This window comes from Lagopus muta, chromosome 1, assembly GCF_023343835.1.
Source record: "Lagopus muta isolate bLagMut1 chromosome 1, bLagMut1 primary, whole genome shotgun sequence".
Classification (NCBI taxonomy): domain Eukaryota; kingdom Metazoa; phylum Chordata; class Aves; order Galliformes; family Phasianidae; genus Lagopus; species Lagopus muta.
In genome coordinates this window covers 54,698,519-54,726,231 of record NC_064433.1, presented here as the reverse complement: position 1 = coordinate 54,726,231, position 27,713 = coordinate 54,698,519, and the positions used below count along the sequence as shown (strand labels likewise).

General features: G+C 38.5%; 1 protein-coding gene across 3 annotated transcripts; it reads right to left on the bottom strand.

Moving 5' to 3' along the window:
• Positions 1-7,387: 7,387 nt before the first annotated feature.
• On the bottom strand, positions 7,388-22,417 carry WASHC3 (WASH complex subunit 3). 3 transcript variants are annotated; one of them, XM_048960806.1, is made up of 7 exons: positions 22,286-22,417; positions 21,197-21,295; positions 18,904-18,969; positions 18,237-18,365; positions 17,277-17,387; positions 12,442-12,506; positions 7,388-9,140 (listed from the first exon to the last, which is right to left on the bottom strand). In XM_048960806.1, exons 1-7 carry the CDS (start codon positions 22,334-22,336, stop codon positions 9,056-9,058), a joined length of 606 nt encoding a protein of 201 aa, XP_048816763.1. In that variant the 5' UTR covers positions 22,337-22,417; the 3' UTR covers positions 7,388-9,055. The 3 variants fall into 3 exon arrangements, with proteins under 3 accessions (XP_048816763.1, XP_048816772.1, XP_048816782.1); XM_048960815.1 differs by having other exon boundaries at positions 17,277-17,384; XM_048960825.1 differs by lacking the exon at positions 7,388-9,140 and adding an exon at positions 9,147-10,463.
• Positions 22,418-27,713: the final 5,296 nt, after the last annotated feature.

The window sequence follows — 27,713 nt, the reverse complement described above, 5'->3', positions numbered from 1 at the left end:
AAAATTCTCATTTAAGTGGGAGATAATTTAATTGTTTGGCTTTTTTTTTCTTCTTTCTTTTTTGACTGTCATCTCTCCACTAATTCAGAAAGATGTTTGAAGGATTTTTGTTTGCTTGGATCTTGGACATAAAAAAAGCACACACTGCTCAGGAACAGATGAAGTGTTGCAAATGGGAATAAAATATGCAAACATGTTGGGAAGGCAGAAGTGTGCATGCGAGAATAGTGTACACTGAGATGCATTTTTGTGAAGTGAAAGAATTTATATAAAAAAAAGCTATTGAAACCTAAGGAAAAAGGTTGTCCATAATCAAATAAATTATCCATGAGTGCTCTTTTCTCTCCACTGTGATTTCATATATAGGATAGAGAAGAAGATCAGGCCAAGCGATTAAATAAAGACTGACACTGAAGTCAATCTGCTATGTAGACTTAAAATGAGAAATCCTGCCTCTCGTCTCCCAGCTGTAAAAAGCACACGTGTTATCAGGGAAAGGACACAGAGTACATGGGGAAACAATTGCTTGCAACCAGTAGATGTGGAACCCAACAGGGATGAACAAAGCGATGGCCAGTGCTAATCATGATAATCCTGACTCCTCTGTGACAATGAATCTTACGCAGTGACAATGCATAAGGAGAAACGGAAATGTGGCATTCAAAACTGTACGGCTGATTGTGTGATATTAATTGATATAGCTTGATTGTGTGCTCACTCTGTAAATAAAATGGTAGTTAAGATGCCCAGTAGAGACACACTAGAAGATAATAGCCAAGAACGTGTCAGAACATATTTGAAGAAAGGAAAAGGGAAGTCCTCCGAGGGAAGGTGGGGCTTGAGGATCCTGGAGTTAGGTTATTGGGTCAGCAGAACCCCATTATATATAATACAGGAAATCCCACTAGACTGACAGTGCTTCCATTACTTATCACACTGCCCTTGTGAAGGCATCTGATGAAAGAATCCAGAGACAAATGCTTGGGCAAGATTGAGCAATTCAGTCCCTGGGAGAGGTGAGATTAGAAACACAGTGTGCAGTTGCCAGCTGGGGCCTGACAATGGGTAGCTGTACTTTCTGCTGTTGGTGTTGAGGTTCCTTGTAATGCCTGAAAATCCTGTGGAGGGCAACAGCACGTCATGGAGCAAAGAGACAGATGCCCAGAAGGGCAGGTCCTGGAAAAAACAGCTAGAGCAATGTGTGCTGGTATGTATGATGATATAGACACAGTATTCAGATGGAAAAAAAAACATCCAGAATAGGAGAAAGACAAGTTGTGTTATGCAACCCACACTGTTTACATGGCAAAATAAGCTTTTACTCCCACCTGATTTACTGAGGACTGCCTTACACAATACTAGCACACTGTGGCCCGCAGTATAAATAATTCCCAAAGAGAACCGTCCTATTGTTTCTGACATCTCTGCCAAAGCTTCAGTCTCCACAAAACCATGGCAATATCTCTTCATCCAAACTGGTCACATTTTGAAATGTTTTCTGGTAACTGAACACTAACAGTGAGCACTAAGGGAAATTAACACAGTTTGACTTCCTAGGGAGTTCCAATACATGCCCAACTGGTCTTGATTTCTAAGATGCAAACTCTTTAAGGGTATATTTCTTACACCAGAGTAACAAATCACTGCCCTACACTCATGGAAACCCAGCTTAGAAAACCTCAGATTCTAGCAGTGAGACAGATTGGCTGCCACTGGTCATAATCTCCCTTGAGATGGTTCAGTGCTCTGAGGTTCCGTTAATCAACACGGACAGAATAAAGAAAATGCATGAGGCAACTCTAGAATTGAATTAGGGCTATATACCTAAAGAGACCTAAAGGTTTCTGGCTGATAAGAGGGTCTGGCCTTAGAGGAAGAGCATACATGGTACTTTATAACACTTCTTTCTGACATTGACTGGCCTTCTAAGATGGAATGAGGCCTTCTGGGATAGAGTGACTGCATCGGTGACCAAGGAAGGGCAAGTGATGTCATCTACATGGACCTGTGCAAGGCTTCTGACATGGTCTCACACTGCAGCCTCAACTCTAAGTTGGAGAGATATGGATTTGAAAACTGGGCTGTTCAGTGGATAAAGATGGTTATGGCCATCCATGGTGGATGGCCATGGCCAGATGGTTTTTGTCAATGGCTCTACATCCAGTTGGAGGTCAGTCATGAGTGGTGCTCTCCAGGGGTCTGTTTTGGGACTGATGCTCTTCAACATCTTTATCAATAACTCAGAATGTGGGATTCAGTGTGCCCTCACAGCAAGTCTGCTGATGACACTAAGCTGAGTGACGCAGTCAATACAATAGAAAGAAGGGATGTCATCCAGAGAAACCTGGACAGGCATGAAAAGTGAGCCCACAAAAACCTAACCGGATTCAATATGGCCAAGTGAAGTGTGTTGCACTTGGACTGTGGCAACCCTAGATAGGAGTACTGACCGAGAGATGAACTTCTAGAGAGCAACTCTGCCAAGAAGGACCTGGGGGTCCTGATGGATGAAAAGCTGGACATAAGCCAGCAGTGTGTGCAATGCCAATGGCAGCCTGGGCTGCATCAGCAGAGGGGTGGCCAGCAGGGATCGACAGGTGATTGTCTCTCTCGACTCTGCCCTTGTGAGGATCCACTGGGAGTACTGCATTCAGGCCTGGGGTCCCCAGCACAGGAAGGATGAGGAGTTATTGGAGCGAGTTCAGAGGAGGGCCACAAAGATGATCAGAAAGCTGGAGCAACTCTTCTATGAGGAGGAGAGGGTTGGGATTGTTTAGCCTGGGGAAGAGAAGACTGAGATGAGTCCTCACTTCTAATGCTTGAAAGGAGCTTACAAGCAGGAAGGGGACCAAATTTTTACACACAGATTGTGACAAAACAAGAGGAAAGGATTTAAAGTGAAAGAGGGGAGGTTTAGGTTAGATGTTAGGAAGAAATTCTTCACTCAGAGGGTAGTGAGGCACTGGCACAGGCTGCCCAAAGAAGTTGTGAATGCTCTTCCCTGGAGGCATTCAAGGCCAGGCTTGGTCTAGTGGTTGGCAAGTCTGCCCACGGCAGAGGGGCTGGGACTAGATTATCTTTGAGGTCCCTTCCAACTCAAGCCATTCTATGATTCATTCTATGATTCTATGATTGCATGGGGTCTAACGACTTGAACGAGGGATGCAGACTTTCCTCAGCTCAAACACCAATACACTTTCACTCTTGCCTACTCAGTTACTTATTACATCAAGTCCTCAGACACATCAGTTTTGAGAATTCTTGCTCTCTCCCCTACCACAACAAGCCAGCTCAACATTTGAAGAGCTAGGATGGCAGGAAGCTGGAAGAATAATAATAAACCTTAACATTTACAACAGAAAAGGAAGTCGATGTGAAAACCAAGTCAGAGGCTGAGAGAAGTCACCGTAAGAAAAGTGTTAACAATCAGGCCCAACAAAGATATTTTAACTGCATTCAGTTGCTATGAACTTTGTGATATACCAAATGCTTTTGTGTGGATAGGCAAGCTTTTAACATCAGTTCTCTAAAATTCACCACACACATCATAAAGCACTACGAATCATTTTTCACTTAATCAATTATTACAAAAACACTGGCTGCCGCCTATTTCTCTTTTTGAATTTGATGATGCCAGACACCATGCTGGGTAAATGATACAACGTTGTTTAAGGTTTCTCGGAAAAAAGTCTCCATTGTTACTATTTGGCAGTCACTAATAACACTGTACTGAGGAAATAGCAAATGATAACACTCAGACCAACAGACAGTCATTTTCTCTACCCATCCTCCTTCCTACTTCAACTCTACCCTAAAACTGGCCCCGAAAAATCAAAGGATCATCTCAGCATGCAAAACTATTTGTTTTCAAAGGGCTGTTGGAAATCAATATGGAGAAATCAACACTTCAACACATTGTGAAAAGTTTAGCTCTCACTGGGGAAGATTCTCCATGTCCCTGAAAAATTATGTAAACTGTGATACAAGAAATCAAACACAGATTATGAACTCTGCTGAGAAAGTCAACTGAACATTAGAGATAATTTGAAAGCAAAAATGATAAACCCAACTGGTAGATTTATCAATTGTAACAGGTCTTTTCTGCTACTGAACTCATAACCGCAGTGTAACTGAAGTAATTCTCACATCTACAAGTAACATGAAGGGTAAGGTTTGTTAAACAGTTGATAGAACATAAAGCACTGTTCACATACATGTAAAATGTACTCCCACATCCCCTTCCTTTGATAAACCCTTTTCAGCACTCAGATACATGCTCTTTCCAGTATATTTTGGTCCCAAGCCTAGCATCCACTTTACTACAGCTTCTGATCCCACAGATCGGGATAGATAATGAAGTACAGAAAGGGATTTCTAGTTCACAGAGAACAACATATCCTCAGACACAGCAGCCAGCATTCAAATGCAAGCTGAGACAATGGATCATACAAGAGCTTGATTAGCAAAACTTCCTGAAAATGAGAAATACACTGAAAAGGAATCATAGAATCATAGAATTGCTCAGGTTGGGAAAGACCTTAAGGATCATCGAGTCCAACCATGACCTAACCATACTACCCTAACTCTAACAACTACCACTAAATCATGTCCCTGAGCACCACATCCAAACGGTTTTTAAACACATCCAGGGATGGTGACTCAACCGCCTCCCTGTGGGGCCTATTCCAGTGCTTAACAACCCTTTCTGTAAATAAGTTTTTCCTGATGTCCAACCTAAACCTCCCCAGGTGCAACTTGTGACCATTTTCCCTTGTCCTGTCACCTGTCAGCAGTGAGAAGACACCAGCCCCACTCTCGCTGCAGTCACCTTTCAAGTATTTGAGCAATAGTGTCTCTCCTCAGCCTCTTCTTCCCCCCAAATAATCTGTTTGGACCAAAGAGAGATGGATAAGTTTGTCATGCTATATCTGTCCTCAAGTTACGCCAAAATAAGAGTATGTGGGTTATCCAATGCTCGGCTTGTTTCTGTCATTCATTTTCAGTATGGCACGGAGCACACAATTTTAACTTTCTGCTTCATTTCCTTCAAAGTGAACCAATCCTTGAAACTGTCTTAACACATTAGCAAAGCTAGACAGCCGAACACAAGGCAGGAATATCCAGAGCTTCCAGCACTAATGCAAATGTTTTTGGAAGCACTAACAAACTTGTAATCTAGCACCAAGCATTAATCTCTGCTCACAGCTGGTGGCAGACAACGGGACTACAGGAGCAGTGTGGTACTTCTCACATCTTCTGTTAAAGCACTCAGAATTGACTTTTACAAGAGACAGAACTGCAAGGCAAAGTGAGTCACAGGTCTGAGCTGTGTGGTAGCTCCTATCTCACCTACAAAGTGTCCAAATGGAGACAACATAACATTAAGTATCATGAGGATAACATTTCGGGTAATAGTGCCAACATTTGATTTGTAATTGTCAGACAAGAAATTGCCAAATTTTCTGGGAAGTATAAAAATACATGCTCTGTTGTGCAGGCAAATGCACTGCAACACTGGACCTGATGATCCTTATGAGTTCCTCCCAACATGGGATATTCTATGATCCTTTTATCAGTTATTCAGGGATAAAGCTGCATTTCTTCCAAAATTAAGACAGTTATGAACTTCAGTTTCTTGCTAAATATCATCATGGAAAGCACATGTGACTCAAACTGATGATCTTGGTGATGTTCTCTTTTTCAAAATACAGCCCATAGCTTCTTATGGTATTTTGTTCACAAAAATCACTGGTGTAAACAAGATGCATCAGAAAGAAAAATGAGCAAGAGAACAAGACCCTCTTTCAAAAAAGACAATCTCCTTTCTTTTCAAATGCAGCAGGACAATTGAGATGAAACAGATCAACAATTAAGGTGCTAAACCCACGCTTCAGGATAAAATCATGCCCAAATGTTGCTTTTGCCTTTGATATTTGTTTGAGGTTTAACCGTAACATAAATACAGGCATGTATCAAGCCTTTAAGCACCTACATGCATTTAAAATGCCTGTCTTTAAAAACTAACCTCTAAGTACTCTGCATTTCAGTTTACCTGCAAGATGAGAAAGACAGCAATGTGATAATTTGTTTAAAAATGAACTACATAATTTACTAGCAGTACAACAGTACAATTGCTACAATTGCAGTACATGGTCTGTACTAACAGGTGCATTCAACAGTTATTCCAGCAACAAGCTGAAGCAGTTCTCATGCCTGCAAATTGCAGTATTGCCCTTCACGATGATTGTAAATCCATGTAAATTTTGGGTACATTAGACATATATGACTGGTACATTTTGTTGTACACAGTATTTTTAACAGATCATTGCTGTTGAAAGCTTTCTGAAAATTAAAATTACTTAAAAAGACTTCTTCCCTTGAACAGACTATGTATATCTGATCACCACACAGCCAAGCTGAAATACTCCATCCACCTCCTATTCCAAAATAGACGGCAAATAATGAGCAAATTGGAATATTCCCTGCTTATAGTATTTAGCTTGTGGTTAAGGATTTTCCAACTTTCTGGGTTAGTACCAGCTCACTAGAAAACTGCTGTAGATCAAGAGGGACTAACACAGCTGACATAATACAGACTCAAACCAACCTTCCCATACTGAACAGATTCTTGTATCAGCGTGTGTCCTACGCTGAAACATCTCAGACTGAACTTGGCTCCAACCTAAGAGCACAGGGATGAGCTTAGCAGACGAGGCTAATGGAAAGAGGGTCCAAAGGCAGTGGAAGAAATATGGCTGCTGATGAACTGAAGGTAAAAGAGAAGGTTTTATCTTCTTCTCTTGTTTTCCCATAGTTCAACCATTTGGATTTGTACTGTAATGCATACCATCACCTATACAGCAGAGAAAACAAAGTGGTAACTTTTTTCTTTAGGCTCCCAAAAGCCTAACACAACCAAACTGCACCAAAGAATACAGCTACCCTGCAAAAAAAATCTTAAGCAATTAAATTCAGCATGCTTATATGAACAAAATTACTGTTTAATGACAAATATATGTACATGCAACAACTGATTGTCTCACATAAAAATGGACTGTAGGTTAAGGGCATCTTATACTCCATTTAAAAGGTTACAGAATTGTAAAAGACAATCTATTTTATCTTCTTCAGACTGAAATTACTTCACAGAAAAAGCTTCTTCAAAATGATAGACAAAACGTTAAGTCAGGTTCAGTTTTCATCTAGTCAGAGTGCTAACATAGCTTAGGTAATACTCCAAACTGCTACTCTCAAAACTCCCTCCTTCAGCTAGCAGATTGTCACAACTTCAGTATAGCTGATTATAAAGAAACATGAATTAAAGAGACTTCAGAAGAATTTTCCCAATTTTGTTTAAAACACAAAGGAGTAAAACGGCACTGCAACATTGGTTTACAAAACACCGCTTTTATTATACAGATCACTTAAATAACCTTCCAAATATAGATTTCAAAAAGTTTTTTAATATGTTTCTAAAGTAACATTATAACATTTACTTCTGAAATATTTATTGCTAATATGTTAACATTTCTCAAGTTTTGCCAAGTGTTAGCTATTGAATATATGTTTGTGTTCAATAACAATTAACTCATCACTCTTCTAGACACTTTCTAGTGCCTATATACCTTCCTCCAAGGGATTCAGATTATATTCTGATTTACGCGTTATGAAGAGCTTGAATACATCTGCTTGACTCAAATGGGAGCCATGCTTAAGTTACAGGAAAAAAAGATCAGCTACCCTATTGAAGTGACATAAATAACTAAGAGAGGAGATAGTGACTCAGCCATTAAGGCTAACAAATTTACACACTCAGAGATTCAGTTTTAGTATTTTCTTGGTCTTGGGAAGAATGTGAAATACCAAAAAGTGATTGATTGCCTGGTCACACTATTCTGGTATAATCACAATAGTCTGGGGAGTTCAAATAGATTTTGAAGAATTTAATGTGGAACAAATTATATTAAAGAAGATTCTTTAATGAAATGTCATTTTTGACTCACACAGCAGATTAACTACTTTGGAGGGAAGTCTTCAGGGCCAGCCTGGCTCCAAATTGATTTCTTCATATTGTTACCCAATGCATCCTCAAAAGATAGCAAGGTAGTTTCACCATTACATAAACTGAATTTTGACTACTGAAAATATCAGCCTGGCCACTATCGTGGAGGTGATTTTTTTTATCCTATGTGAACTGCACAGCAACAACTCCTTTCCAACAAGCCAAAAAGTGCTCATAAAATGTTTTTTATTGACCCATGTGAGAGTAAAAAGTGAGAATCTGGTATTCTGTTAACAATGTCCCAGTCACTTGCTTTTCTTAGTGGACTTAAAAAAAAAACAACACACCTTGCAGTATCTTTCCTTCACCACTGTAACCTGAATTTGATAAATAATTACACTGAAGAGCAGGAATTTATTTACCAACTTTGTATAACCTCTAGCATGAAATCAAATAGCAGTATATACTTTAAGAATAGGTATTTTAAACGTGTAGTCTAGGCTCTTTCAAAACAGAATATCACTGATATGCCAACACTGCCAGATAGGTGGCTTCAGTGTAATTCTTGTCATACCACTTCAAAAGTACAGCATATTTGAGAGGAATAAAAAAAAAAAAAGGCAGTTCGTAAGTTTAAAAATAAATTTTGATAAGTTACTTTAACTGAATGCTGTGGGACAGAAGGCAACTTAGGTTAGAAGTCTTATACAGAAACCCAGGAATGAACAGAATGCAGTCTTACAGACCTGGAGGTTTAAAGAAACAAAATTTCTGAGTTTTTTTTTTAGGTAACTCCAGAAGAATCAGAAAGAATCTGAACTAACAAAGGATAAACATCACAAGGATATTGCAATCAATTTTCATGATGGAAAGGTTCAGGTCAAACACGTTGCCTGCCCAGACTTCTTGGGAGAGAACGCAGAAGATCTCAGTGCTAAGAAAAGCTGTCAGATAAATCATGTCACCCACGTGATGCACACAAAATCATTATTTGCAAAAGCTCCAAACACATTAGCACTTAACGGAGGTTTCCAAAGGCTAAAATTGGTCTTTTTAGTCACTAAAGGAAGATTCACTATCAGAACTGTCTTCTGCATTCCCATCATCTCCCCAAGCAGGCACAGGGGCATCTGGAGTCCTGCAGGCAAGAAGAAGTGTTTAATGTTGTAAATCCTAGAAGGTAGCTGAGTAACTCAGTAGGCCATGCCTTTTACCAAATTTACATGCAATTTATATCCACAGCATTTAACATATTAATTGTTAGCTTTACAAATGCACACCTTAACGGCGTTGCTTCACCCAGAACTGAAAGATCAATACTAGAAACTGTAACTCACTGGACATTAAAATTCTGTAGATATCACTTAGAATGCACACATTCAAGACTATTGGAAATTACGACAGTTCACTAAGAAGCAGCAAACACTTGAAGAGAGTTGGAAGCAGGCAATACTGATTAATTTTTTTTTTTTTTTTTTTTTAATCAGAGGTTATAGGGCTGAAAGGAACATGCTGTACACCATTAAGCAGTGTAAATAGTACATGAAAAAAAAATAAGACAGGAAATGAACAATATTGTATCCAACTAAAACTGCAGGGATAATTTAGAGAAGCAAAGAAGAATTACTCAGAGTGGAATTTGGCTAGAACACTGGGTTAAATTTGACATGCAAGAGCAGCCATGGGATTTTTATTGACTATAAATGATCAGACTTCTAGTATTTAGTTTTGAGAAGAATATTTAAGATGGACCTCAACATCGTGTCAAAACATTTGCTTGGAGAAATCTACTGGGAATGGAGGACAGAGTAGCAAGTCATCTACAGAACAACCACCACTACTGACCACAGATGCTGGTTCTCCTTTGAGACTCTCTTTTATGTAATGAGTTTGACAATACAAGCAAGACTGCTGCTGCTAAATTCAGAAACCAGAGTACAAAGTACACGTGCAGCTATACTTGGCAAAGGGCAAAGAATCATCTTCACAGAAAATAGCTTCTTATAGTTAAATGCTCTTTTTGATAAAACATAAAATTTAATAAGTAAGGTAATAATTGCACTCTTTTTTCCTGTTGTTATTTGTCTTTGGGTTACCACTCTGTGTCATGCCAGAGTATTTCTTACCCAACTTCAATTGTTTATTTTAATGTCTCTGTTGGAAATCCCTAAGGTACACTAACAGTGTTTATAAGCATTCTGGGACAAAAGTAAGAAGTGCATAAAAGAACCGTAAGAGCCTTCTCCCACCCCCCTGCACACCTCCAAAATAAATTAAGAAAGGGTTTTCTTTCTCATGCAAATACCACTTCACAATATTATTCCTTGTTGCCACGGTAATGACAAAACAGAAGAGCTGTGCAAAGACATGTGATCTGGAGAGAGCAGTGCAAAAACTCTCCTTTAGTTAGGAGAAGATCGCAATGAATTCCTTTACTTCAGGAGAAGCAGGACAAAATCTCCTGGAATTGTAGACAGGCAAGAGAAAAAGGATAAGAAACAAAAGTTAAAAATTAGATAAACTAGCTTAATAAAATAGGCAGTTTTCAAAAAAAGCTCGTAGAAAGCTGAGAAAGGAGTGATAACAGAAGTAGAGGTAAAACATCCAAAGGAAGAGACCATAAACATCTCATTATTAGTCAGCTGCCCTGAGGCCACAGAAAAAACACACAGTCACCAACAGGCAGCTGGGACAGTCAGTAGCAAGTGACTCAGCATACAGCAATATGTAAATGTTCCTAAATTTCAGTGGGACTGAGCTAACAGGCCTGAGCCACCTGAAGGCCCATGAAATGTTGCGAGAATGGCAAGATATATATTAAAAAGTCTGTATGATACTGGGACAAGAAAGCAAGAAGATTAAAAAAAAGAAAGTTTGCCATGGTTTCTCAAGATACACTTGAAAAAAAAAATAAATCTCAGTAATACTGCTTATTTACACACACACACACACACACACACACACACACACAGAGGAAACGTTAGTCACCTTGCCAAAAATAATTAGCTTTCTTTAACTAGGCAGATAGGCAGTAATATTTTCAAATTGGTAACAACTTAAAGACAATCTGCCTGAACGTCAGTGTTTCAAAGAATCCTTGAAGATGGACTGAGACCAAACCCCCAGTCATATTCTCTGAGCCTCAAATAATGGTAATAAATTTCTGTCTTAACTCCATCTTAAATCAGGAAATCCAAAAGCAGATACTTAAAAACACAGCTGATTATTTTTCTTTTTTCTTTTTCTCCATTTGCAATAAAAAATCCATCAAAGTATGAGCAAATAGCATTTACACAAAAGTATGTACTAGGAATACAGAGTAAGAAACAGAACAGATTTAACAAACATATAGTAAACACACGTTTGATAATCCTTTCTCAGACCTATATAAATTCTTACTTGCATTTTTATTTCTTGTTTGATCAGTAAAAATATCAAATTTTTACTGAGAGGAATAACTACTTCAGGCTTACTCAGACACCAGGAAGCAGCTGGGAGATAAAATGACTCAACATATGACAGTAACTCAGTTTCCCAGTATTTTCATTTTAGTAAACATACTGTAATAAGGCTCCACCAAAAGGAAAAGAGGACTTGATATCATCATACATCAGCAGTTTCTGCAGAGGATGCAAGTATTTCAAATGGTTTGGTGGCTCCAGGATAAGAACAAAACTTACTGTTTATTATTTCATCACTCTCAGTTTAATACATTTTGTGAAACAGTGCAATGAAACTAAGCTACATCTGCAAATGTAAGATTCTAAAATCTGTACTTTAGATAAATCAGTACTGAAAATCATTATCTGTTCTTAGTAGTTGTTACGTTAGGTTGGCTCAATCCAGTTACAACACTGAAATGTTGACTTCAGCTTACTCTATTTATGCTGAGCATGTACACTGTATCAGTACACTCTACTGAGGGAATCTGATAATAAGCCTATTACTTCTCATATACATAAAGCAAAATAAAATAGAGCTTGTTTTTATTACTCCACAACGTTGACATCTGGCTACCAAAGTGTTGGAAGAAAATTTCTGGGATATATCTCATACTGAAAACAGTACAGACAGAATGGCAACTGATATACTATTTGATTCCCTATTGCTAGACGCACATTGACAGATGTCACCTTGTCACTGCTATATCCTTTCAATTGAACCTGTGCTTAGCTTGGAAGAAGTGATCCCACTTCCTCTCAAGTTTGGTAGGTAATGTTCTGCAACTTTCTGTTCGGGAGGGTGCAATATATGTCCACCTACATTCCAAGCTCGGCGTTTCTTGGGCTATGCCTTGGACTAGACAATATTGAAAAGGCATCTCTTACTTGAGATCACATCCTTCATCCTATGATGCCCTTCTCAGACCATCTTTTTTCAACAAATGGTTGCATTCCAGCCCTACTGAAAGTTACAATTTGAAAGGGAACATTACTTACTCAAGAAGATCTGGATTTAGCCCCTCAGAAATCATTTTGTTTCGTATGGCCATAACAGGAACACCCTGTGTAGGAGGAGAAGTATAATATAAAACTACTGGACACAAATTAGTGAATTTCACAGCTTCTTCTGAACTCATTTTCAGAAAAAGATGCATAATCACACGATGAACAAGAACATGGATTGATAATCTGACTTGCCATCAGTATGAACCTAGAAGCAAGTAATGTCGGAGATCAAAGCCCTTTTTAATCCTTCTTATCTTTATGGCAAAATGTCTCAAAAAACTTGAGGAAATCAGCAACGGACAGATTGATTTGCAATTCATGCAGATAAACCCAGTATGATGAAGTTATATCTCTCAATGAGAATATGAAGAAAGCACAAAGTAGCACAAAGACAGCAGAGAGCAGCTGTGCTGGAAAGACAAGAGAACTCAAGGCATGCAAGGTACAGCTTCAGTGGTAAAAGCATCTCCTTTTGCTCTGGAAAGGTTTCTCATGGTACTGCCAAAAACTGGAAAAGTCTTTGTAAAGTATGCAGGAAAAAGGCAAACTGGACTTGAGAAGAGAATGACAATTTAAAAGTGAATCCTCTGAATACAAGTGCTTGTGAAGTCAGGGTTGAATCTTCAGTGATGTGCAGACAGATTACAGCCAGCTAAGAAAAAATTCTTTTTAAGTCCTTCCACAGCTTCTACACTTTGTTTTATTCAGCCCCTCATCTTAGATCACATGCTGAAGAACACTTTGACCCACACAGTCTTACAAAATGCATTCCAACAAGCTGTTCCTGTGCTTCCACTAGAATTGCTCAAAGAAAATGTGCTGCTTTGCCATCTCCTGTTGCAAATGAACAGAAACACCACCTGAACCACAGCATACCAATGCAGAGGGGAGTGGTGGGGAAGATAATTGAATCTCTAATCCCAAGGGACAATAATACTAGCGCTCTAGGAAAGGCAGGAGAAGCCTAGAAAACTAAATGAACAGTACTGCAGGATTCTTTTGGCACAGGGCAAATAACTTTTGTCTAAAGTAAATAAAATAGTGATAAAATAATGAACAGTAATGACTGATGCTCCAGAGAAGAACACAGTACTAGTGACAACTGCAGTAGCTAACCTGGCAAAGTGTGAGCTAAGCCAGTTGCATATAGTTAGCGGTCTACTAGGACTAGACAAAAATCTGACTCAAACAGTTGTGAGGCATTAGATTATGATACATAATTTCTCAGTAAATAACATTTCATGCACATGACAAAGGGGAAACAGTTGAGTATTTTATGACTGTTTAATGCATAGGGTCCTTCATCAGCACTGAATTGTTTACGCATCAGTTCAAGCCAACTGAAAACAAGGCACTCCTATTTGCTCTCAATGAAAGGAAGCTTAGTACATGAACTGATAACAGTGGAGCAGAGACCGTTATATTGTTATGCTCTCACTTGGAGAAGTGTTTTATTCCAAAACTGTATGCATCAACATATGCAAGAATCATTTAAAACACAGAATCTATTATCTGATAAAGATCTTTCTTTTAAAATCAGTATGCCAACCGCTCGATTCATAAACTAACAAGTTTGCTTTGTAGCTAGTGGAAGACACTTAAGGTCACAGCTACTGGATAAGTCTCTTCAATACTTGCAGACTCGTGACTCAGAGACTTTGTAGAACGCATTGCTTCAACAGTTGTTAACAGAAATAGATTTTGCACCAATTATAAAATAGAGGAATTCATGCAATACTAACTAGCTCTCTCACTGCTGTAGCATCAGAAACACTGTGATCATTCATGTACTAGCATAAGGTAACTCATTACTTTTAAGACTGTTCTTGTGAGAAGTCACAGCCATCTTAACTTCTTAAACACCTTTTAGGTATTTTCTGCTTATAAACAGAAACTTTATGTTCCTCAAGTACCATTTTTTCCCTATTGGTAAATTCTGCCCTATTAAGTTTTTTTAACATTTGTAGTCCCAGTCCAAATAAAAAATAAATTTAATCTGAAAGACAATACATCTGAAGACTGGAAAAAAAGATTTCAATACCTTCATGTATCAGATTTACCAAACTTATCATAAGTTTAATCAAAATTCCCCTGAATGCTGTACACCTTTTTCATCAAGGGAGAACAAATAAGTTTATATCTATAATTGTTAATAATACAATTAGGGTACTACAAATACTGTATCCTTCATATTTTCTTAAGTTTAAACTGGAAAATCAGAGTCTAATAGTGCTGTGTACTAAAATAAAACAATTATTTTAAATCTAAACATTAACTATAAACTATGATTACACTGAGCAAACAAGTCAACTTAAACGGCAGGCGTACTTTTTTAACACAAGCCAACACTGAAGTCCCATCCCTGTTTCTGTCCACTTAAAGTTTGACATAGTCTAAACTCAGCACACTGTACCCCAGCCTATATCCAGGCTCGTCCTGTGGCTTAAAAAGTGTGCAGACCCTGGAGAACCTACACTGCAAGTGGCAATCTCATTGTAAAAGAGGTTTTGGCCCTCCTCAGTTCAGAAAGAGGTTAAATATCATTACTGCTGGCAACTACTTAGGATCAGTGTAGCAATCAAATTTCATTTTTTTTTGAGTTCTTTAAAGCAAGAATCAATGTATGTTAGGCCAATCAGTATCTTGGCCTCTACACAGTCACATCTGGTGTTTAGAATCCACCAGAAGTACATTTACTTTAAACATACCATGTATCTGAAGCCCTGCAGTACTCCTCTCACTCTGTCAGTACAAGAATCCTGAACATTTACTGTAGCAAACATGATACTCTTTTTGTAATGTTTGCTTGAATACTGCTGCTTTGTATTTAAGAAAAAAAAAAAGAATTTTTGTTCAACGGCACTCCATCAAAATGAGTTTGTTACAGTTCCACAGAACAGCTATCCTCAGCGTAAAAGAAATATCACTTCCAGTGCTAATTCTCCAATACTAGAAATATTGTGGGCCATAAATAAGTGATCAGTTCAAATAAATCTTCACCTAGAAACTTAATTTCAGCAAATAAGTGACACTAACTGAACTACCCGACTGGGCGAGAAGACTAGGTTGGCAAATAGAAAAACACACATTAATATGTAGCATGTTAGCTTGACTTTCCTACCACACTGTTTACAACTGGCAGAAGAGTCATCAGGAACTGCCAGTACAAAGGATAAATGTGGAAAGTGAGATCTTACTCCTCCAGCAGTCACCAAAAAAAAAAAAAAGTCAAAGTAATTAGACCATCCAGCACTTTCACATCCACTTTGAAATCTGGCATCAAATCAATACACTAACAAAGTATTCCGCCCTTTGCCACTATCCCACCGCTTGGCTTTCCACATGATTTGTAATAAGCCAATTTGTGATTCAAACGAAAACTAAGCTCTGGAACATCATCCAAAGAACTAAGCTTACCAACTGTAATAATTGCTCCGAAGAGGGAAAAAAAACATGCAGTTAGTTTTCACATAAGTAACATTTTACTATACTGTGAGTTAGTAATCTTTTCCAGGATTATCATATATATTTTAGAGAAAAATTTCCAATGATTGCTGGAAAATAAAGACAGATCTTTTTTCTTTGTTTCCAATGCTGTTTTTAGTTTTGTGGATGTGAAAAAAGAGCTCTTAAAAAAAAAAAAAAAAAAGGTCACGAAGAATCTCCTACCAATGTTTTCACTCCTTCATTTTCATGAATGTAAGTATTGAGATTATACTCATTTTCTATTTATCTATAGAAAAAAAGATAGATGAAGAGGGAAACTAAACATGCATCATGAATAGCAGGGAACTGAAGTGGAAGTAATTAGTTAAACAATTCTTCTACCTCTACTTTGAGCCCTATGGGAATAATAAATTCTCCTGCTCTAGAGAATACTGGCAAAGCTTTGTTTTGTACCCTGCAGCAAATAAAAGCTGCAAGCATGTCTATGTGCAGGGAATGACATCAATTCTGCCAGAGTAACGACGCTTCCAGTGCAATCTTCTATAACTCCAAGTAGTATCACTCTGCTTTTACACATCTTTGTACCCTCAGTTCACAACTATATTGGCAGAATTTTGTAGAAAGAACTCACCTGAGGCTGTCTGCAGGAATACATTACATCAAACCATTTCTTAGAGAAAACATGCTGCAAATATGCAGATGGCTTTAAAAGTAATGCCTCCTATTTATTTCCATGAAATCAGTGAGTACAAAGAACACAATAACACTTCTTTTATTGAGCAAATTCTCAGCTACAAAACACCATTTTTCCACACCGTTAGCCGTGCATTTTTATTTTTATTTTTTAAACCAGAAATGAACAAGAGACTGCATGCTGTGCTCATAAAAATTCACAAGACTGTCCAGAATGTGACTTGTCCTTCACATCACTGTTACATCTATTGATGTAACCACTCACTGCCTCACTGTGCTCACATTCACTGTTTGGTCTCCATACATTTAGCTAGTGTTGATAAATGTAACTGGGTACCATTTTTCCACATAGAGGAATTCAGTTACATATCTTTGCTACATATACACTCTTGTATCACACACCATTTTGTTAGGCTGCCCCTCTGCTGCCATCTGTTGCACAACAAATGTAACAATGTTGATGGGAAGGTTCTAACTCTACTGCCCTAACACCAACATCTGCTTGTGACACTGTGGGACAACACCATAAAACAGGAGGCATTACCTTCAGACCAATCCTTGCATGTTAATGCTACTCTAGCTTAAAGATTATTGACACAATGTATGCCTTCCACATTCACTTACAGTTGTGTGTGAAGTTTCACCTAAAAATGACTACCCAAAGAATGATATGACAGCTGACTTACCACTTGTACCATTTTGAGATATCTGGCATATCTTGGGTCTTTGGCCACAGTTCTCATATTTTCTGTTACTATCTCCGTTTTCTGTAGTGCTTCTTCATGTTTATTGTTCTGCTGTATACAAGGAAGATAAGACTTCAGTGGTTAGGCTAGGTACACAGATCAGAAGCACTGAGAGACTTCAATCCAAGAAGTTTGAACCTGAAGAGTAAAGTACAACTCCTCTTACATCATGATTTTTCTGATCTATACTCACAGAATCATAGAATCGCAGGGATTGGAAGGGACCTTAAGAGATCATTGAATCCAACCCCCAAATACTTCTGGCAACAATTTACTGTACAACACATGGAAAAAAAATTCAACAGTCCAATACCACAAGACATCCATGCAGCCTAAAGCAACCATCAACTGTATTTAATAAATAAAACAGAACTAATTTAAACACGTTCTTTATATGAAAGATTTTGCTAAGATCATATTTATTATGTTTATACTGTAGCTCTCTCCCCAAGTGGTCAATGCATTCTGCCTTCACTTTAATAACCTCTATTAAAAAAGTATGCTAGAAACTTGAAGTTGACCTAGAAGCTCACATTCTAAAACACGAGAAAAGAACTGGAATTATGTGAGATGAGCTGCTCCTTTCATTCATGACCTTTCCAATCTCTGATGTAATTCATGTTTATATTTCAGTGTGACTGACCAAAGAGGATGAAATCATTTACTATTTGATTTGAGTTAGTTCTAGTTATTTAATCCACATATTTATGAAAGGGTATGGCCTTGTTTTAGAAGCCACTTGTTTAGTTTCATTAATGAAAAATGTAACTTTAGATCTTTACAGCTGGTGTGACTGCCCTCTTTAAGTAGACTTACTTCTTCCATTTGCTTCAATTGAGATTAGAAATTTGATATGGAGAAGTATATTCCTTCAATACACTATTTATCTTCATTACTTACTCCAGACTGAGGTGACACAGCTGCCTGTTGATCCGTAGTAGCTGGTGCCATGGGACTACTTGTAACATTATTCAGATTTGCACTGGACACTTCAAATTTGACATCCTCTAAGCCAGGAATAGAGGATAACTGATTGGACAAAACATGATCAAAATAAGCAGTGAGCATATTCTAAGTCTATACATAGAAGAAAGTCTGCAGTATGTCACTAACTATTTTACAGGTGAGTTTCACATTAACATAGCTGTAATATTTTATCACTAGTTTTGGCATTCCAATTGCCTCTCTTTCCACACTTCTTCACCCTCTGCCCCCCTCCCCTCCCCGAAAAAAAAAAGAAGAAAAAAAGAAAGAAAAAAGGGACTTCCCTGTTCAGGTGGTTTCTATAAGAAAATCCCAAAATGCTCAGTTGAAGCCTTTACTGGTTACACTGAGCTGCAGGGCAAGAAAGGTTTCAACACCTTCCCAGCATTTTGCTACTGCCAACAGAAATTGCTTCTGTCATTAACAAAAGAATTGTTTAAAGTTTTGGCTATTTTTTTTTTTTTCTTGCAGCTAATTAAATGATAATTCATGACTACTGGTTATATCCTTACGTCACCTTATCTAAAGAACATACATCAGACACACCTGTCACTGCTCAAAGTTAGTCTGTACACATACAAACCTTTGCATCCAATATATTGAGTGTTGTTTCAATTTGCTGGATACGGAGAGAGAGTGCTGACAATTTCTAGAATAGAAAACAATTAAGATGTGAAAACACTCTCCTGGGCCACTAATATACATAACAGCGTTAACATCTAGTTAAATAAAATCTCTTTTGGTTTCAACTTGCAAAAGACAGTAGAGTATAGATGAGATGAAAGTACATGAAATAAATGAAGCAACGCCATCACCCCTTTTTAGTACAGTAGCTACAGTGGTTCAAATTGTAACTAATTTTACTACATATTATTTGACATACAGAAATGAAGACAGATTATGTACAAATGGCAGCCAAAGTAAGCAGGGCACTTTGGGCAACCAAATGACAGACTAATGGCAGACACACTGTACTCTCACAGTTGACCAAAATAACTTCCTTCAAAGCTTTTTCCAAATGTGAAGGAAGAAAAGATGTGATGTGCGCATATGCAACTGAACACATACAAACAGAAATATCTGATAAAGACTATAGCAGGTGAATGAAAGTCTTAGACAGTCACAGTGAATCTGGACTAACCAGAAGGTTTATATTTTCCAAGTATACCTCAATAAAATTTTGATATATTTTTCTTACAAACAACTTAAGTTTTTCTAAATTAGTCTATAAGCACAGTCACTATGTTAACTAATCATTACCATACTCCACCAGACCTGTCCAAGTGAAATTGGCTTAGCACACAGGCTGGCAGATATGTACCACTCTGACAGCTCTCTGGCACATGGGCAAGATTCTGCCTGGCTCTTAAGCAGAGCTTTAACACCCTAAGAAAATGGCAGTTCTGCCAATACGCTGAAAAAGTAAAAAGGGAGTGACAAAAGTTAGTCTTTCTGGATAGTACGCTGACTTGTTTACAGACGGCTCTTTGTTCACAAAGAGAAATCAGCTGCCTTGAAAGGATCTATACACTCTGCAAGCAGTGGACAAAAGGGGAAGAAAGATGCACAAAAGATAGTTCTAAAGACATATCAGCTTGACAAGAATTTAGAGGTAGGCTGGTGGCAGCCTGAATTCTGAATTTCCTGACTTCTGCTGATTTACACTGGGACCATTTACATTAAAAACACTTCTGTACTTCATAAATGCAAAATCTTTTCAAGTTTGTAGAGTAACTACTAAGTCTGTTCAGCAACAACACATTTAGGTTAACTAATAACTGCTTTATTAATCAGACTTCATAGTGTTGCTCCGTGCTCAAGATGGCTTTTTGTATACACACCTTGATTTCTGCAGTGCCTTATATAATAAGTAATAAGTAATATTGAGATCACATGAAAATTCAGGTCTGGATTTACAACTGATAACATCACTGGGCAGTGACAATATCCCATATACCAAGTCAAGAAAATCCAGAATTTTTGATTTTTTTTTTTTTAAATTTTGAAACCTATATGTTAATATAGTAGTCAAAATTTATATTTGCCAAGAGTCTGGCTGTAACCTTTACTAATACAAGAACTTCTCAGGTTACGCTGCTTACTCTGGATCTGACAATTGCTGATAGCTAGGGCTGTATAGTGGCTTTTGTTGAATAACCTAGTACACAGCTACAAAAAGCCCCACAAATGACAGAAAGTTAAGCTTACAGCCACATCAGAAAACATCAATTCTACAACTGAAGAAGCATTCCTTTCCTGTCCTGTGGAGAATTTTAGTCCTAGTAAAATTCCAATGACATTAAATTTGAGACAAAAACTTACTACTGATTTTTAAGAACTTTTTTTTGCCTTCACAAATCATAAACATCAACTGCTTCATGTTCCAGAGTAATCACTTGCCAAAAACATCCCTTTTTCACATCAAAAATTGTTCGTCTCCAGAGATATTTGTATACCACCCTTTTAAAGTAAAGGCAGAGAAATCTGAAAGCAGGTTTTGATGCAGTGCTCTATGACACAGATGAGGGGAACAGAGAATGTCAAAATGATGTCAGCACCAACAAAGCAGCCTCTTTCCAAAATGAGATTATATTCACAGTAGAAGGATCTAAGAAAGAGAATCAAAGTTCAAAAGCTATGCCAAATATGAAAGTTCAATGAAATAAGGTTAAGCGAGGCATAATCAGCAGTGGATATACTGGAGGAAAAAAAAAATCTGTCTTAGTAATGCATTCAAGATGAGCAGAAAGACTGATGAACAGACTAGATTCTAAAGCTACTGTTACAAATGCAGCAAAAATAGTGATGTGAATGGTCCTCATTTCTAGGAATCTTTCTCATGGAATAAAGTGAGGGATGAAAAATAGCAAACATACCTCTTCACAAACAGTAGAAAAGCGGTTCAGAAACTGCACTGTGTGAACAACAAATTGGTTTAGAAACGCTACAGTTCTTTTCTGCTGAATAGCAGGAACCTGCAGTAAACAATACGAGAAAAGGAGACAATCTGTAGGTGTTAATCCTCACATTTGGACTGAAACACGTATTATAAAATGCAAAAATTCAGGAAAAAAATTTGGAGATCTGCCTTAAGTGTGTTTGCTATGGATGCATAAAATCTAAATTTATGTAACATACATGAGGATTGCTCCAGAAGTAATGCCCCCCATGTTATGATGCTGGCCAATGACATCAGAGGCGGATGTTGGTGGTATGGCAGCAGAGGCTGAAACCTTCCCACTGATATTCTGTTACATTTTGTGTGATGTTGTTTCCACGAGGAAAAAATGGCACCTGTTGATATTCGTGGAGGCTTTCTGAACGCTTCTGGAGACCAAACAGAGGCTGTGAGCACAGTGAGGCTGTGGTGGTGTGTTTCAGCAGCACTGACAGCAACAGTGGGTCACCTCTGCTGGTGCAGATTGTTTTAAGCACAGCATGCAGGGCTGTTACTCGCTACTGGTGAAAAGACAGAGCTAACAGTGGTGACAGTTGAACAACCGTGCTTTGTAGCCGAGAATTTACCAAACAGCATTATTCTGCTCTTTGTTGTAGTTTCCATGGAAATTAAATAGGAGGCACTACTTTCAAAGCAACCTAAGTAAAAAATCCTTTTCTGCCACCAACATACTAAGAACTTGAAAAGTGGCAGGATGCATGGAAAAAAAGGATAATATCCAAATGAAGGAATGTTATCTTATTTCAGAAGCTTTTAGATGGAATAGCGAACTCTCCTCAGAGTTAGCATTAAGAAATAAAACATCAAGAGGGCAAAGCTGAGCTGTTCCTTCTGACGCAGAAGGAGGAAAACAAATCCTCCACGTCAGATGCGCATGCTTTTCAAACGAAAAAGAAGAATATTATGTTTGCTAGAGAGAAACTTTCACAACCAAAAGCGCTGCACGTGAAGCAGCTCCGCTGAGGACGAGGGATGAAGTGCCAGGCGAGGCGAGGCGCAGCCGTACCTTAGTGAGGTCGATGCCGGAGCCCACGATGGGCAGCCCGTCCTCATCCATACCCGCGGACCGATAGACTGCCCGCACCCCGGAAGCCCCCCGCGTTCTCAGGCGTGCTCGGCCCGGAAACAAAACCCCCCTGCCCGCCCTCCAGGACTGGGCTGACCGGTCTGCACATGTGCGCTGCCCGCGTGGTGCACCATGGGAAGTGTAGTTCACGAGGGGGAGTAGGCGCGTTCGTTCCCGCTGCTCTGCAGCACCTCGGCCAGGCGCTGCTGAAGGGTTAGTGTTACGCTTCTCCCATTTCGGCTTAACCAGAGAATCATTAAGGACGGAAAAGGCCACTAAGATCACAGAATGAAATAAGAGAATTACAGAATGGTTTGGGTTAGAAGGGTCCTTTAAGATGATGTTGGTCCAATACCCCGGCTACAGGCAGGGACGCCTCCCTCTAGACCAGGCTGCTCAAAGCCCCATCCAGCCTGGCCTTGAATGCTCCCACGGATGGAGCATCCACAGCCTCTCTGAGAAACCTGTTCCAGTGTCTCGCCACCCTCACAGTAAAGAATTTATTCCTGTTATCTAGTCTAAATCTGTCCTCTTCCAGTTTAAAGCCATTGAAATCCTCCATGAAGACTATGTAACATGAAGCTGCACCTTGTTCCCCATGCTCCGTGCATTAGTGTACAGGCATTTGATTTGGGCTCCCATTGAGGCTGATTTAGCAGTTGGAGTTCTCTAATCCTGCACCTTAAGGGCTGTCTTGCTTGCGATCCAACTCCAGGCCCAGAGCATCCATTACCATCATCAGCCTCTAAGTGGGATGCTTTGAGGATCACCTATCTCAGCAACCCTAGTTTAAGTCCTAGTTTAAAGATTAAACTGGAAACCTTGCTGCCAAAGATGGTCTTCCTCTTCTCTGAGAGATGAACCCCATCCTCTCCCAGAAGAGCAGATTACTCAAAACTAGTTCTATCACATAAATAGCCAAAGCCCTGTTCATGACACTGTTCCCTTAACTATTTATTGATTTTCTTAATTCTGTCAGCCCTTTCCCTCCCCATTTCCCTAACCCGGAGGATTGATGAGATTACCTATGCTCTCAGCTCCTTGTAGACTCTCTTGATATTCTTCAGGTTGCTAACATCTGTGTTACTGGGGCATCAGCAGGCTGAAATCTGTGGGATGTACAAGGTCTGGCTGACTCTGTGTCACATACCTGATGCGGGCCCCTGGCAAGCAGCAGACCTCTTGAAATAGCAGGTCAGAATGACAAATGGATGCCTCTGTACCCCTCAGAAAAGAATCACCCACCACAATCACCTGTCAATTTTTCTTAGTTGCTGTAGTTGATCTGCAACAGGTCTGGCTGCCTTATTCAGTTCAAACAACGTACCTGTTACTGTTTCTCTTTCCTTCTCAGTCTGCAGAAAGTCAAAGTGGTTCCACAGAGGCACATCAGGCTTTGGGGCAGGCTTCTTCTTGTTAGTCCTTCTCATGGCTATTTGCCATTTCTCATCACTGTTGTCTTTCTCTCCAAATGGGTGTGCAAGTGGAGGAGTTTGGGACTGCTTGGCCCCAGACTGTAGATTCAATACAGGCTGCATGTGAAACTGGCTATTTCTGCCTCCCTGATAGTATGCAGCCTTTTGACAAACTCCTGTAGGTCAGTCAGTTGTTGCAGCTGACATGTATTACGAACTGTGAACAAAGACTGAGATTGTTACTTTACAGCACAGCTATGTCATGCTTGACTCAAACTGATGGTCCCTATAAAAGCTTCAGAAGGGGATCTGATCTCCTGGCACAGCCACCCACATCTACTATTCATGCTAATAACATTTTGAATATGCTACGTACAGTTAAGAGACTTATAAATGAAAGCTAAACAGAAAGTATATTTGACTCCATGTTGTTCAATATTAAATATTTAATTTCTGCATCAACAGGTCCTTTCTGGTTTAAGCCATCTGTTCTCTGGAACTCATATGCCAGACAACTGTTTGAGACCAAAGTTGTAAAAGAACAAGTCATGAAACAAGAGAACATGTTGTCTCTATTAAAAGTCAGAAATTGCCAATACATCATGCATCTAATCCCTAGGCTGATTAACTACAAATGACAGATGAGAAATTAGTTTTAAATCCCCAAAGACATGGCTCCAGACAGAGCATTAGGCCACACTTGCATTTGTAAGTAAACCTCAGCTTGAACACTATATGCAAACTGCATCTACTGGCAAATTCTATGAAAACCCTATGAGACTTAGTTATGTTAGCCAGGAATAATCAGTTCAGAAAAGAATCTATCCTTTGGAAAAGGGATGGGAACACCGAATTCCTAGTCTTCATATCAGGGGTAAGTTTTGGAGAATCTAGGCTAAGCAGCTAAAAGTCTTAGAATGATGGTATGTGCTACGTTGGTAATCTTTCTTCCAATGGAACAAGAAGCAGCCCAACTCACTCAGTAAAGCTTCATTTTAATTCTAAGATTGTGTACTATGGGAAGGCAAGAAAAATCAGGGTGATATGGAGCCCTTGTTTATGGCAGTCAATTCAACTAGCATGTAGCAGAGGAAATTCTTGGTAAAAGTTCTTTCTGGCTACATCTGAATACTGCTAAATCTAATAAAAAGCTATCTAAATTTAGAGCAGTTAAGAATGTACCATAGTTGGAAGCTGTCAGTAGGAAGCTTCTCATGTGATGAAGAAACAAAATAACACTATTTACTTTAATACTCGGAAGATTATAACCCCAAACCGCCCTGCTAATTTTAAAATGTTAAAAAGAAAAATCAGTTTACTTCCAAATGATTTCATTTTGCCAAGCATTTTACAAACCCCACATTCAGAATCTGTGACAGCTAGAAAGCTGCAGATAGAGCACCTAGATTTGTTACTCCAAGCTTACAGAAAATCCTAATTCATGTAGGAAACAGCTTTTCTTTTATTTCATGCTTTTTATTTCATCACTTTCTTTAAGTAACCTGCTGCCACACTCACAGCTTTGTTACCTTTTAGTAAAACATTACATAACAAAGTCTGCTCACCCATACTGTTTGAGTTGTTGAACAAACTGTATTTTCTATTATGTTGTGGGGTAAGGGCATGCAGTTGGCAACTTCTTAATCTCCCAAAGGCAGGGCAGGGGTTAGTCTGTAAAATTAAATAGGTTTAATTGACTTATAGGAATTGTGTGAACTATTTTTGGAGAAAGGAACTGCTGAACGATCCAAGCGAATGCTTCTACTTTAATTACTTCAAAAAATCCCTTAGTTATATGCAAGAAGCATTAATCTCATTTACCATAAAATGTCTGTAATGTTTTCAGGCAATGCTAGAGCAATTTAATAATGTAAATGCTTAGTTAAATTTTTAGAGACAAAGAGATTCAGATAAGTTGGACAAAAAAAATCTCACAAGAATATGATCTTCTGTGAACTTTCTGGTACTTCCTGCTTTTAATTTGGCAAAAAAATACTGCATAGAAAAAACTGCAACACAGCACTTTTTTTTCCCAGCTGGAATTAGGAAGTGCAGGGTATGAAAAGTGAAAAACAGAGTACAGGAAAATGATCTTTTTTTTTTTTTTTTTTCTTTTTCTCTCAGAACCTCCTGGAAATGTTTTAATTGATCTGTTAAACCAGAACTATTAATACTTGAACCCTCAGTGGGAGTATTTATAAAAAGAAGTATCACAGAATCATAGAATTCTTAGAGTTGGAAGGGACCTTTAAAGGCCATCTAATCCAACTCTCTTGCAATGAACAGGGACACTACAGCTAGGTCAGGCTGCCCAGGGCCTGATCCAGCCTTGCCTTGAAAGTCTTCAGAGATGGGGCATCAACACATATATGTAATTGAGCAATAATATCCTAATTTATGGATGTTAGTCAAACATGTACTTCGTATCAGTACCTATACTGGATGATAAATGCCACATTAAGGAATAAATACTGCACAGTACATAACTGCTGGCAGTTCATACCCTATTTATGTATATGTACATGCATACACGTGCTTAAAGGTGGAGACATGAAAGAAAGATTAAAGACTGATTAACAGCTACTAAAATATACTTCAGTTGAACATTAGTGCCGTGAGGATGTTAAGCCTAGAGATGCTGAGAATAACTTGCACAGCAAGCTGGAGTGCAAGTTAGCAGAGGATAACTTGTGAGTGTAAGCAAAAGCTGTGTGTACAGACCAAAACTTTGTCCTCATTAATGAAGATATTTTGTCACATGATTAGCATGCACTTGAAAGTAATGAGAACAGCAAAAGCTTCAAAGCACTGAAAGTGATTCGCTGCATATATTTTTATACTACCCAAAATCAGAGCCTTTAGTCAATTGCAAAACAGAACTGCAGAGGCTGAAAAAACTGGCAAGTGCTACTGTACCTTATAGTGTTCATATGCATTTTATATGCTGATATACTGTTACAGGTCCCAGGACATAAAATTCTCTTAGAATCAGCATCGAACTCTAATAGCTATACAATTGAGAGGTAAGTTAAACAGATACAAAAAGTTGGTCCAAAAAAATTTCCAGACATGGTGTCACCTGATCCTCCATAGGGGCAATAGTTGTTTTTACTAAGGTGGTCCAATGAACAGCTGAAAAGGTCAAAGTGTAGATTAACATTTTTTTGATTTCCCATGGAGTCCTCTAAATCCATGCTTACAAATGGAATTCTGGCAAAAGTTTCCATACAAAACTTGTATAGCCTCAGTGATTTTCCCCCAGCTGAAGCAATAGAAAAAAAAAAAAAATCTATCTCAGTAATAATTTAGGTATGTCAGAATACGTATGCAGCAAGCCAGGAGAAGGGTCAGAGAATTACCAACCCCATGATTGTTAGGCAGACTGAGTAATGCAATCTCAGGTGTTATGTAGGTTCAATTTAAAAAACAAAATGAGAATTAAGTGACATATGGGTTACAATTCTCTGAAAGCAGCTCTTTAATTTTCAGTTTTCGTGGTACAATGCTATGGTAACATCAGAGATTTAACGATAAGAAAAGCCCTGAGCTTGACAACATCATTCTAGTTCTTGGTAAATAGTTTTAAGCAGTCCTGAAAACCAAGGATCTTGGCATCATAATTAGACCATGAAGAAATTTCTGCCTCTTGCCTCCTTGCAGTTTGAGCAGCTCCAAATAATAAACAAACAAAATACCTGACTCAAAGTGTACCTGTATATATCTAATGCAAACTGCCTTTGTTAATATGTACTGTGTACTGAGTATACTTTATATTAGGCATACCAAGATGCTATATTAAATTTTGCTCTGAAGGACAAAACAAAACAAAACAAAACAAGCTGTTTCACTTTCACTACAGTAGCAGTATGGCCAAATTCCAAATTTTTCTTTCAGACCCACAAAAATTTTAGCTGTCTATGAGCCAACTACATCTCCTGTTTTTACTTTACCTT

Excerpts from the sequence above, each read along its gene's own strand:
- WASHC3 (XM_048960806.1), bottom strand. The coding sequence starts at position 22,336 with ATGGATGAGGACGGGCTGCCCATCGTGGGCTCCGGCATCGACCTCACT. Across the intron at positions 17,388-18,236 it reads CTGTGTCACCTCAGTCTGGA|CAGAACAATAAACATGAAGA; the intron begins GTAAGTAATGAA and ends CCTTGTATACAG. Across the intron at positions 12,507-17,276 it reads ATCTCAAAATGGTACAAGTG|GGTGTTCCTGTTATGGCCAT; the intron begins GTAAGTCAGCTG and ends CCTCCTACACAG.